This window comes from Bos javanicus, chromosome 8 (assembly GCF_032452875.1).
Source record: "Bos javanicus breed banteng chromosome 8, ARS-OSU_banteng_1.0, whole genome shotgun sequence".
Taxonomy (NCBI): domain Eukaryota; kingdom Metazoa; phylum Chordata; class Mammalia; order Artiodactyla; family Bovidae; genus Bos; species Bos javanicus.
The window spans coordinates 103,126,382-103,138,295 of record NC_083875.1 but is presented as its reverse complement, the minus strand read 5'-3'; the positions used below and the strand labels follow the sequence as shown (position 1 = coordinate 103,138,295).

The 11,914-nt window shown below is 40.8% G+C and overlaps 1 protein-coding gene across 2 annotated transcripts; it reads left to right on the top strand.

Moving 5' to 3' along the window:
* The first annotated feature begins 36 nt into the window (after positions 1-36).
* Positions 37-11,213, top strand: CDC26 (cell division cycle 26). Of its 2 annotated transcripts, none has more exons than XM_061426560.1 (4): positions 37-216; positions 5,809-5,918; positions 6,408-6,501; positions 10,796-11,213. In XM_061426560.1, the coding sequence occupies exons 3-4, from the start codon at positions 6,418-6,420 to the stop codon at positions 10,970-10,972; spliced, it is 261 nt and encodes an 86-aa protein (XP_061282544.1). In that variant the 5' UTR covers positions 37-216; positions 5,809-5,918; positions 6,408-6,417; the 3' UTR covers positions 10,973-11,213. The 2 variants fall into 2 exon arrangements, with proteins under 2 accessions (XP_061282544.1, XP_061282543.1); XM_061426559.1 differs by having other exon boundaries at positions 41-216; positions 6,380-6,501.
* Positions 11,214-11,914: the final 701 nt, after the last annotated feature.

Below are 11,914 nucleotides of genomic sequence, written 5' to 3'. Positions count from 1 at the left end.
GGGAGGCGTGGAGCATTATGGGAATCGTAGTAGCAGGGAGTCTGGGCTAGTTGAGAGATATGATCTGCAGAGCCTCCGAGAAAAGCACGCGGAGGACAAGGTTCTGCGAAGAGAGAGACTCAGAGGCAGTGTGGGAAGTGTAGTCCAGTTGGCTTAGCGGATGATTCGGGGTGGGCGCCTAGGTTCCGGAAAAGGACTGAACAGGCCTGAAAAGAGGTAGGTGCGGGGAATCGCGCGGCTGCAAACTGAACTCAGGGAGCGAATCGAGGGATTCCGGGGCCTGCTGTCGGCTCCTGGCACGGCCAGGGGCTCTAAGTCCTCCTGGCGCCAAGGGCCATGTTGCCATGGAAACTCTCGCCCCGGACCCTCTAGTGCAGCCCGGGGGCTGCGGCAGGAGTGCTGTTCTCCGCTGTCAGGAAGTTCTCTTGGCAGTTTCTTCTGAGCTGGGTGGGTTTTCGGTGGATTTGGACAGTGGTGAAACAATAAGTTCAAAGAGCCCTCTAGCGCCGAAGTGAAATAAAGACCAGGCGGAGGAGCCACGCCCCGCTTTTGCTGTCTTCAGCAGGTCTTTCTATCTTATTCTGAGTGAGATGATGAATGTGAGGCCTCAGGTAAACTGCAAGCAAACAACTTTTCACAACCCTGCTGCCCTGGGTGCTGGGGCATCAGAGGTGGACAAGACAAGATTTTTGCCCGCTTGTAGGGGGTGAAAGTGAAAGTGAAGTCGCTCAGTCGTGTCCAACTCTTTGCGACCCCATGGACTATAGCCTCCCAGGCTTCTCTGTCCATGGGATTTTCCAGGCAAGAGTACCGGAGTGGGTTGTCAATTCCTTCTCCTTGTAGGCGGTGGAGATTCACAAAATATTGGTGTTTCCAGAGCTGGAAAGAGCCCCCTCCCCTCCCCTAGGCCTCTTTACGATAATAATGGCTATTTACTGTGAAAAATTCTGGAAGAGATGGGAATACTAGACCACCAGACCTGCCTCCTGAGAAATGTGTATGCAAGTCAAGAAACAATAGTTAGAACTGGACATGGAACAACAGACTGGTTCCAAATCGGGAAAGGAGTAGTAAAGGCTGTATATTATCACTCTGCTTATTTAACTTATATGTATGTTTTTAACATATATGTATGTATGTATTTATATATGTACTTTTAACATATATGTATGTATTTAACATATATGTACTTATGCAGAGTACATCATGCAAAATGCCAGGCTGTATGAAGCACAAGTTGGAATCAAGATTGCTGGGAGAAATATCAATAACCTCAGATAGGCAGATGACACCACCATTATGGCAGAAAGCGAAGAAGACTTAAAGAGCCTCTTGATGAAAGTGAAAGAGGAGAGTGAAAAAGTTGGCTTAAAACTCCACATTCAGAAAACTAAGATCACGGCATCTGGCCCCATCACTTCATGGCGCATAGATGGGGAAACAATGGAGTGACAGACTTTATTTTTCTGGGCTCCAAAATCACTGCAGATGATGACTACAGCCATGAAATTAAAAGACACTTGCTCCTTAGAAGAAAAGCAATGACAAACCTAGACAGCATATCAAAAAACCAGACACATTACTTTGCCAACAAAGGTCCATCTAGTCAAAACTTTGGTTTTTCCAGTAGTCATGTATGGATGTGACAGTTGGACTATAAAGAAAGCTGAGCGCTGAAGAATTGATGCTTTTGAACTGTAGTGTTGGAGAAGACTCTTGAGAGTCCCTTGGAGAGCAAGGAGATCCAGCCAGTCCATCCTAAAGGAAATCAGTCCTGAATATTCATTGAAGGACTGATGCCAAAGCTGAAACTCCAATACTTTGGCCACCTGATGCGAAGAACTGACTCACCTGAAAAGACCCTGATGCTGGGAAAGATTGAGGGCAGGAGGAAAAGGGGACGAAAGAGGATAAGATGGTTGGATGGCATCACTGACTCAATGGACATGAGTTTGAATAAGCTCCAGAAGTTGGTGATGGACAGGGAAGCCTGGCATGTTGCAGTCCATGGGGTCACAAAGAGTTGGACACAACTGAGCAACTGAACTGAACTGAACTGAACTGATTGAGCGTTTGCTAAACGCCAGGTTTTGTTACAGGAATTTACACTGCAATGCGACATTTAATCCATACAACAACAGATACAGAGCAGGAAACCAAGATCTAGTAAAAGGTGAAGCCAGTTGTCTAAAATCAGTGGGGATGGAATTAGAATCTCTGCCTCCAATTGTTGTTCAGTTGCTCAGTCATGTCAGGCTCTTTGCGAGCCTCTGGACAGTAGCATGCCAGGCTTCCCTGTCCTTGACCATCTCCTGGAGTTTGGTCAAACTCCTGTGCATTGAATTGGTGAAGCCATCCAATCATGTCATCCTCTGTCATCCCCTTCTCCTGCCTTCAATCTTTCCCAGCATCAGGGTCTTTTCTAATGAGTTGGCTCTTTGCATCAGGTGGCCAAAGTATTGAAACTTCAGCTTCAGCATCAGTCCTTACAATGAATACTCAGGGTTGATTTCCTCTAGGATTGACTGGTTTGATCTCCTTGCTGTCCAAGGGGCTGTCAAGAGTCTTCTCCAGCACCACAGTTTGAAGGCATCAATTCTTTAGTGATCAGCCTTTTTTATTGTCCAGCTCCCACATCTGTATATGACTACTGGAAAAACTAACTTTGGCTATATGAACTTTTGTAGGCAAAGTAATGTGTGTGCTTTTTAATATGCTATCTAAGTTTGTCATTGCTTTTCTTCTAAGGAGCAAGTGTCTTTTAATTTCTGGCTGCAGTCACCATCCACAGTGATTTTGGAGCCCAAGAAAATAGTCTGTCACTGTTTCCATTGTTTCCCCATCTATTTGCCATGAAGTGATGGGGCCAGATGCCATGATCTTAATTTTTTGAATGTTGAGTTTTAAGCCAGCTTTTCACTCTCCTCTATCACCTTCATTAAGAGACTCTTTAATTCCTCTTCACTTTCTGCCATAAGTGTCATCTGCATGTCTTAGATTATTGATATTTCTCCTGCAGTCTTGATTCCAGCTTGTGCTTCATCCAGCCCGGCATTTCTCATGATGTACTCTGCATAGAAGTTAAATAAGCAGGGTGACAATATACAGCCTTGACGTACTCCTTTCCCAGTTTTGAACCAGTCTGTTGTTCCATGTCCAGTTCTAACTGTTGCTTCTTAACCTGCATACGGGTTTTTCAGGAGGAGGTAAGGTGGTGTGGTATTCCCATCTCTTTCAGAATTTTCCACAGTTTGTTATCATCTACACAGTCAAAGGCTTTAGTGTAGTCAATGAAGCAGAAGTATATGTTTTTCTGGAATTCTCTAGTTTTTTCTGTGATCCAAGGCATGTTCGTTCTAGAAGGTCATGTAGGTCTTCATAGAACCATTAAGCTTCAGCTTCTTCAGCATTAGTGGTTGGGACATGGATCTGGATTATTGTGATATTGAATGGTTCACCTTGGAAACGAACAGAAATCATTTTGTCATTTTTGCAATTGCACCCAAGTGCTGCATTTTGGACTCTTGTTGACTGTGAGGGCTACTCCATTTTCTTCTTCTAAGGGATTTTTGCCCATAGTAATAGATATAGTGGTCATCTGAGTTAAATTCGCCTGTTCCAGTTCATTTCAGTTCACTGATTCCTAAAATGTCAATGCTCACTCTTGCCATGTCCTGTTGGACCACTTCCAATTTACCTTGATTCATGGACCCTGGACTTCAAGGAGATCAAACCAGTCAATCCTAAAGGAAATCAGTCTTGAATATTCATTGGAAGGGCTGATGCTCCAGTACTTTGAGCACTGATGCGAAGAACTGACTCCTTAGAAAAGACTCTGATGCTGGGAAAGATTGAAGGCAGCAGGAGAAGGGGATGACAGAGGATAAGATGGTTGGATGGCATCACTGACTCAATGAACATGAGTTTGAGCAAGCTGTGGGTGTTGGTGATGGATGGAAGGCTGGCGTGCTGACGTCCATGGGGTCACAGAGTCAGACATGACTGAGCAACTGAACTGAACTGACTGATGGACCTAACATTCCAGGTTCCTATGCAATACTCTTCTTTACAGCGTCAGACTTTACTTTCACCACCAGACACGTCCACAACTGCGTGTTATTTCTGCTTTGGGTCAGCCTCTTCATTCCTTCTGGAGCTGTTTCTCTACTCTTCTCCAGTAGCAATTGGACACCTACCAACCTGGGCGGTTCATCTTTCAGTGTTGTATCTTTTTGCCTTTTCATAGTGTTCATGGGGTTCTCAAGGCAATAGTGCTGAAGTGGCTTGCCATTCCCTTCTCCAGTCGACCATGTTTTGTCAGAACTCTCCACCATGGCCCGTCCATCTTGGGTGGCCCTACACCACATGGCTCATAGAGTCATTGAGTTAGGCAAGGTTGTGGTCCATGCGGTCAGTTTGGTTAGTTTCCTGTGATTATGGTTTTCATTCTTTCTGCCCTCTGATGGATGAGGATAAAAGGCTTGTGCAGGCTTCCTGATGTGAGGAACTGGCCGTGGGGCAAACTGGGTCTTGTTCTGGTGGGCAAGGCCACGCTCATCTCCAGAGCAGGCACTTTTATCTGTTACTCTATACTGATCCCTGGCGGTGAGCTTTTTACAGTTTGCAGAAAGGTTAAAATGTGTCTCAGTTCTTTTTTTAAACATTCTCCACCCTTGGAACTTTGGCCTCCTCTACTTTTTTTCTACATTGGAATCAAGATAATATCTGATTTAGTACAAAGCAATTTGAAATGTGAGGTGCCCGTGTTTTGTATTGATAAAACAGACACATTACTTGTGTCTGTCCCAACCTTCGTGGGAGGAGGAGACATTTCTTCCTTGTGTATTTCAAAGTCCTGTCTATATCCTAGATACATGTATTAACAATTTATATCTCTACATGTATTTTTGGTTTTTGTTTGTTTGTTTTTTGCTTGGTAAGAAGTGGATTTATTTAACGAGAAACACACTCCAGATAGTGTGGGCCATCAGAGAAGGCGAGAGGGGCCTATGCATATTTTAAAGGAGCTTTCACTTACATGCTTCTCATGTAATCCTCTCCCTGTGGCCTATGTACAATTTTTATAGGAGGGTGACTTTTTTTTTTTCCCTTTCTCGAGGCATGTGGATCTTAGTTCCCCAACCAGGGATCAAACTGGTGCCCACTGCAGTGGACACACAGAGTCCTAACCACTGGATTGTCAGGGAATTTCCCAGGAGGCTGACATTTATTAATCCAACTGAGCAGCTACGACTTTATCTGAGCTAGCTTTATCCAAATAGGGGTAATTTTGCCAGCATCATGGTATTTCTCTGTTAGAGTAAACCTGAGAATGTAAAAAGAAGAGTGTGGCACAGTGCTCAAGAAAACTTCATTTCCTTTTCTTTTTGGTTTGGATCTCTCAGTTTATTCAACAAAGCATCTACTAACGGTTATTATAGATGATCTCTACTGGATACGGTGAGGATATGAAGATGATGCCATCAACAGGTTTTAAACTCAACTGAGGAGTTTTATTTTCTTCTAAAAGAAAAAAAAAAAAGCTTTTTTTTCTTTTTTAGCATAAGCATTACCTTTCAGATTCCAGAGTGTTCTCTTGAGCCTCTGTGTATACTTATTCTCTCTGCCTGGGATGCCCTTAATCCCCCTTTTCTGCTTGTCCATCAAAAATCAACTTAGACATCATCTCCTCCACATCCCTGTTCACCCCACTGGATTGGGTGCCTTTGTGATGTCATTACATTACCCTCATCAAAGTTCTTCCTACAGTATACTGAGGTTTTCTCTTTATGTTTGTTTTCCCCACAGACTGTGACTATGCCTTTTAACTCAGTAGCTGGAGCACAGGAAGTGTTGGTTGAATGAACGACCTATCCATTGAGGACCTATTCAGACCTTTAGGATAACCCTGTGAACTGGTGAGTTAGAAGGAGTTTTCATACGATTTCGCAAACTAATTTTAGCATTCAGGAGTGATCATAAGTCTCTCACAATTCCCACATAGTGTTGGTCAAATCTATTGACTTGTATATTCTCCTACTAACTATACTGAATTAAAGTTGTGATATTTTAGCTTTATTCTCTTAGCTAGAATAATTATCTGGGAATGGACATGAGATTAAAGTGATTGATGCCCAGAATTCTATTTTATAGGCAGCTTGCTATTTTAAATTCTGGAAGAAAGAGATTTTTGGAATTATAGAGTTGTGGATCTGCATCATGATAATTATATCCCTAAGGACTTAGAAGCCAGTGTGTGATTCCAGATGAGTCTTCTGTATCACCATTTGTTTTAGTATGCATGCTTACAAACTGGTCTTATGTTTGTAGCTAAGATTTATGCCTTACAATTTTTTCTCCTTTCTACCATTTTTAACAGCTAATAGTTTACTGCATCTGCCCTTTAGTATTGATTTCATGATGCTGCGACGAAAACCAACCCGCCTAGAGCTGAAACTTGATGATATTGAGGAGTTTGAGAGCATTCGAAAGGACCTGGAGGTGAGTACAACTTTCAAACCCTTAGGAATATTTAAAACAGGAACCCTTAACTTTTGAACTCCAGATTCTCATACCAACAGCTTGTTTGAAATCTCTATTTGGATGCTTGACAGGCATCTTAAACATAATGTATTAGCTTCCTGTGTCTGCTGTAATGAATTTCCACAAACTTGGTGGTTTCAAACAACAGAAATTTAGGCTTTCACAGTTCTGCAGGCAAGCAATCTGAAACCAGTATCACTGATCCAAAATCAAGATGTCAGCAGGACTGTGCTCCCTCCAGCGACCGTAGGGGACAGTCCTGTTCCTTGACTGTTGCAGCTTCTGGTGGCTGCTGGCATTCCTTGACTTGTGGCCACATCAGTCCGGTGTCTCTGTCTGTAATCACATTATCTTTTCTGCCTGTCAAGTCTCCCTCTGCCGTCTCTTACAAGATACATGCATTGGCATTAAGGGCCCACCCACATATTCCAGGGAAATGTCCCCATTGCAACATCCTTAATTGAATCACATCTACAAAGACCATTTTCACATACAAGGCAATAATTACAGGATCCAGAGATTAGGGCCTGATAGCTTTGGAGGTCATTATTCAGTGTACTAAACTTAATATGTTAAAACAAAAAACTCTTGATTTCTTCCTCGAACCATTTCTACCTCAGTATACTCTACTATGTCAGTATCTATATCGTTGCTCACACCATAATCCTGAGAGACAATCTTAAGTTCTCCCTTTCCCTCACCGTTTATATTCAATTTTTCCATAAATCCTTTGGTTCTACCTCCAGAATATTTCTAGTATCTACCCATACCTTTTTTATCTCCACCGTTAGAACCCTATTCCAATAACCATTATCTCACTGCACAATTTGAGCAGCATCCAAGTTGTCTCTCCACGTCCATTATTGTGTCTTCAATCCTTTCTCCATTAGGTATCTATATAGAGTGATCTTTAAAAAATTTCAGCTCATGTTATTCTCATGCTTAAAAATCCTCAGTGGTTTCCTGAACCTGGAATAAAGCCTCAGTTCCTTGTCATGCCTCCAAGTTTTTGTATGTTCTGGCCCCTCTCTGGTTTCATCTTCTGCCACTCTTGCCTTGCCCTCTGTACCCTAGGCACATTGGTTTTCCTTTGTCCTTGAACACGCCAAACTGTTTATAACTCGTGGCCTTTGCACATGTTATTTTCCTCTGCCTGGAGTCTTTCCTCTTTCTTCATGTCTCAGTTTGAATGTGACCTCCTCAGTCTGAGAGGCCTCTTCTGACCCTGTCCAGCTTCGGTGTTTTCATTCCTACCCGTGCTCTCTCCACCTCATTAGGGTCTCTCAGAACACTATTCTTTTATTTCATAGCACTTATTATAATTTACAATGATTTGTTTATTGTAAAATCATTTACATTAGGAATGCTGATTGTAAAAATCATGCCTGTCTTCTCCACTGTTGAGTTCCCAGCATCTAGTAGGAGTTCAATATGTATTTTTTAAGCATAGCCTTACCGTACGGTATTAGATGTCAATCAGTAAGACTTAAATTCTTTACTGGCTTTTGGAATAAAGTACAAATTCCTTAGGATGACATAAAAGGCCCTTTTGATCTGGTCCTTGGTCATCTCTCCACTTTATCTTCTCCTGACGAGTTATCTTTAATTTCAGTGTCAATAAACACTCTGTGCTCTTCCCCTGAAATGTCCCTTATGGTTTAAACTTCAGTTGTAAAAAGTCTTATTATATAAAGTGTTAGTCTCATACTGAAATTTGACCTTGCAGAGTCAGCTCCCCATTGAGTTTTTTAATTGAGTTAATTCTTATGACTGAGTAGTATTGTATGGTATATCTATATAGATATAGATACACCACATCTGTGTTATCCATTCGTCTGTCATGAGGCACTGAGGTTATTTCCATATGTTGGCTATTGTGAATGATACTGTGATGAACATGGTGGTGAACTCTTTTTGAAATAGTGTTTTCATTTTCTTTGGATATATACCCAGGAGTGGAATTGCTGGATCATATGGTAGTTCTGCTCTTAACTTTTTGAGAAATCTCCATTCTGTTTTCCTTAGTGGCTGTACCAGTTTACATTCTCAGAATGTGTGCTTTCCTTTTCTCCACGTCCTCTCTAACACCTGTTATTTCTTGTCTTTTTGATAATGGCCATTCTAATGAGCATGAGATGATATCACATTGTCGTTTTGATTTGCATTTCTCTAGTAATTAGTGATGTTGAATATCTTTTCTTATACCTCTTGATCATCCATCTGTCTTCTTTGGAAAAATGTCTATTCAGATTCTTGGGTCCTCTGTTTTTTTGTTGTTGAGTTGTATGAGAGTTTTATATATCTGGGGGATTAATCCCTTATCAGATAAATTATGTGCAGCTATTTTCTCCCATTTAGTATCCTGTCTTCTCATTTTGTTTATGGTTTCTTTTGCTGTGCCAAAGGTTTTTAGTTTGATATAGTCCCATTTGTTTATTTTTCTTTTGTTTCCCTTGCCTGAGGAAACAATACTCAGAAAGACTGGTAAGACTGATTCAAATAGCATACCACCTATGTTTTCTTCTAGGAGAGTTTTATTGTTTCAGGAGGTCTTATAATAAAGTCTTTAATCCATTTTGAGTTAATTTTTGTGTATGGTGCAAAATAGTGGTCTAGCTTCATTCTCTTGCATTGGCTGTTCAATTTTCTCAACAGCATTTATTTAAGAGACTGTCCTTTCTCCATTGTATGTTCTTTGCTACTTTGTTGTAAGTCAATTATCTGTATATGTGCAGGTTTATTTCTGGGCTCTTAGTTCTGTTCCATTGACCTGTGTCTCTTTTTCTGCCAATACCATGCTGTTTTGATTACTGTGGCTTTGTAGTATAATTTGAAATCAGGGAATGTGATACCTCCAGCCTTGTTCTTTTTTTTCAAGATTGCTTTGGCTCCTCGGGGTCTTCTGTGGTCCTATACAAATTTTAGGAATTTTTGTTTTATTGCTGTGAAAAATGTTGTTGGGATTTTGATGGGGATTGCATTGAATCTGTAGATAGCTTTAGGGAGTATAGACATTTTAACTGTCCTATCCATGAGCACAGAATACCTTTTCATTTCTTTGTGTCTTCCTTTTCTTTCAACAATGTCTCATTTTTAAGTGTACAGGACTTTTTTCCTCCTTGGTCAAATTTATTCCTAGATATAAATTTATGCCTTGATATTTTTGTTGTTGTTTTTCATCTTTTTACTACAGTTATTTAGAGGGTTTCACTTGTTTTTTAGAGCAACTTTGGAGGGAGGAATAGTTTTTGTCCTGTGCTAAAATGGAACAGAAAACTGGTATTTTATTTGTTACTAAAATTAGTTTAATTACATTTTGCTGATTCTGGATTTTGAAACAGTCAGCAGTTGTTCACAGTTGGAAGCCTTTTAAATGATTTCATTTTACTTGGATATTCTGAGTTTCTCACAGCTTATAAAATGATATATCATCCTGTGCCTTTTAGAACTTGTCTTCACAAAGGTGTTTAGGGAGAGCTTTTCTAATGTTATGTTAGGTAGTATAACCTAGAGAGTAACTCAGGAGGCCATTATGTTTATATATATATGTGTGTGTGTGTATATGTATATATATAAATACCTCACTGATGCACTATATACTTTGATGCTGGCATTTAAAGGCTCCCAGATCAGCAGTGGTGAAGAATAGCAGTAAGTGGTGAAGAACAGCAGTGATTCCAGGGATTGGGATTGGTGTAGTGGAGCCATTCTTCTAATAAGGAACTCTCAGGTAGGGTAGTTGTGGGATGTTTGAAAGTGATCAAACTGAGACATTGACTGTGAATTCTGTAGTAACTTGTGGCTGGAGCCAAACCTTTTATCTGAAAACAAAAAGGAATTCCCCAAGTCAGACAGACCTCATGATAAGATAGCACAAAACTTTCTATTCTTGTGTTACATTTAATCTCATGGTGTCATCTGTTAATTTCTGGTGGTTATTGTTTTACCAGTCACTTTAATCTCCATCTATTGTGTGGACTTTGCTCTGTCATAGCCCTGATTCATCTTCTATTTTAATGGTCTATTTCCCTTTTAGACTGTGACATCCTGGAAGGTAGGGCTTACATCTTTTATCACTGTATCCTCTTATATCCTCTCGGACCCCTAACCATCTAAACCTAGGATTTCAGCTTATTGTTGTGTAATCCCAAACCCTATCCTTTACCCTAATGCCTAATACATGGTAGGTGCTAAATAAATGTTTATTAATGAATAGAATATTGCCTTAACACTAAAACATCTAAACTTTCAGACCCGTAAGAAACAAAAGGAAGATGTGGACATTGTAGGAGGCAGTGATGGAGAAGGTGCCATTGGACTCAGCAGTGATCCCAAGAGCCGGGAACAAATGATTAATGATCGAATTGGTTATAAACCCCAACCAAAGCCCAACAATCGTTCATCTCAATTTGGAAATTTTGAGTTTTAGAAGTGGATTATCTTGCGTGCCAGAGCCCTGGAATGGAGTACAATGATGGCAGAAACACAAACAAGATTTAGAGAATGGAGTGTTCACAGTCAGACAGAATGTTTTACCTCCTGCAGAGAAATACTTCTGCGTGATTACGGATGCTTAACTTTCACTCTGAAAGCTGAAATTCAAACTCTGGTTTGTCTCTGAAAAATTTGACTTGATTTTTGTTTTTAAAAATAAATATATTTTTGGGAAAGTGTGTGACATCCTTAATGAAATATAATAGCACCATTAAATTGCTACATCATTCTTCTCAACTTTATTAAAAGACCTATGCACAGAATGGGCTTTCCCAGGTGGCTCAGTGGTAAAAAGAATCCTCCTGCCATCGCAGGAGACGAGAGTTTGATGCCTGGGTCAGTAAGATCCCCTGAAGAATGGCAACCTACCCCGGTATTTTTGCCTGGGAAATCCCATGGACAGAGGAGCCTGGTGGGATACGGTCCATGGGGTTGCAAAGAGTTGGACACAACTTAGCAACTACACAGCAAACACAGGACACATCCAGTTGATCCCTGTAACTGATTTTCACTTAGTTCATTTATTTGACAAATATTTCTTGAGTGCCTCCTACGTGCCAGGTACCATTCTAGGCACTTATTAACAGCAGTGAACAAATCGAGATCCCTGCCCTCATGGAGATTAGAATCTCACGATTTTGTATTAACCCGATCAAGCTGTGGATTTCCAGAATCTTTATAGAATGGCTTTGTAACTAGTTTGAGAGGATAGGCAGTGGAGTATTAGCACTCCAACCATCTCAGTTTTCCTTCTTTCTCAAACTGCCTGAGAGTTTTCCTAATGAGTCAATCTGGGAGGAAGCTCAGAGACTAGAATTATGTCCTGTTGTTTTCACTGTTTAATTCAACTACTGGGAACTGCCAACTATAGTAGAAA

Coding starts and splice junctions, on each gene's coding strand:
- CDC26 (XM_061426560.1), top strand. CDS start 6,418: ATGATGCTGCGACGAAAACCAACCCGCCTAGAGCTGAAACTTGATGAT. Junction 6,502..10,795: donor GCATTCGAAAGGACCTGGAG/GTGAGTACAACT, acceptor CTAAACTTTCAG/ACCCGTAAGAAACAAAAGGA.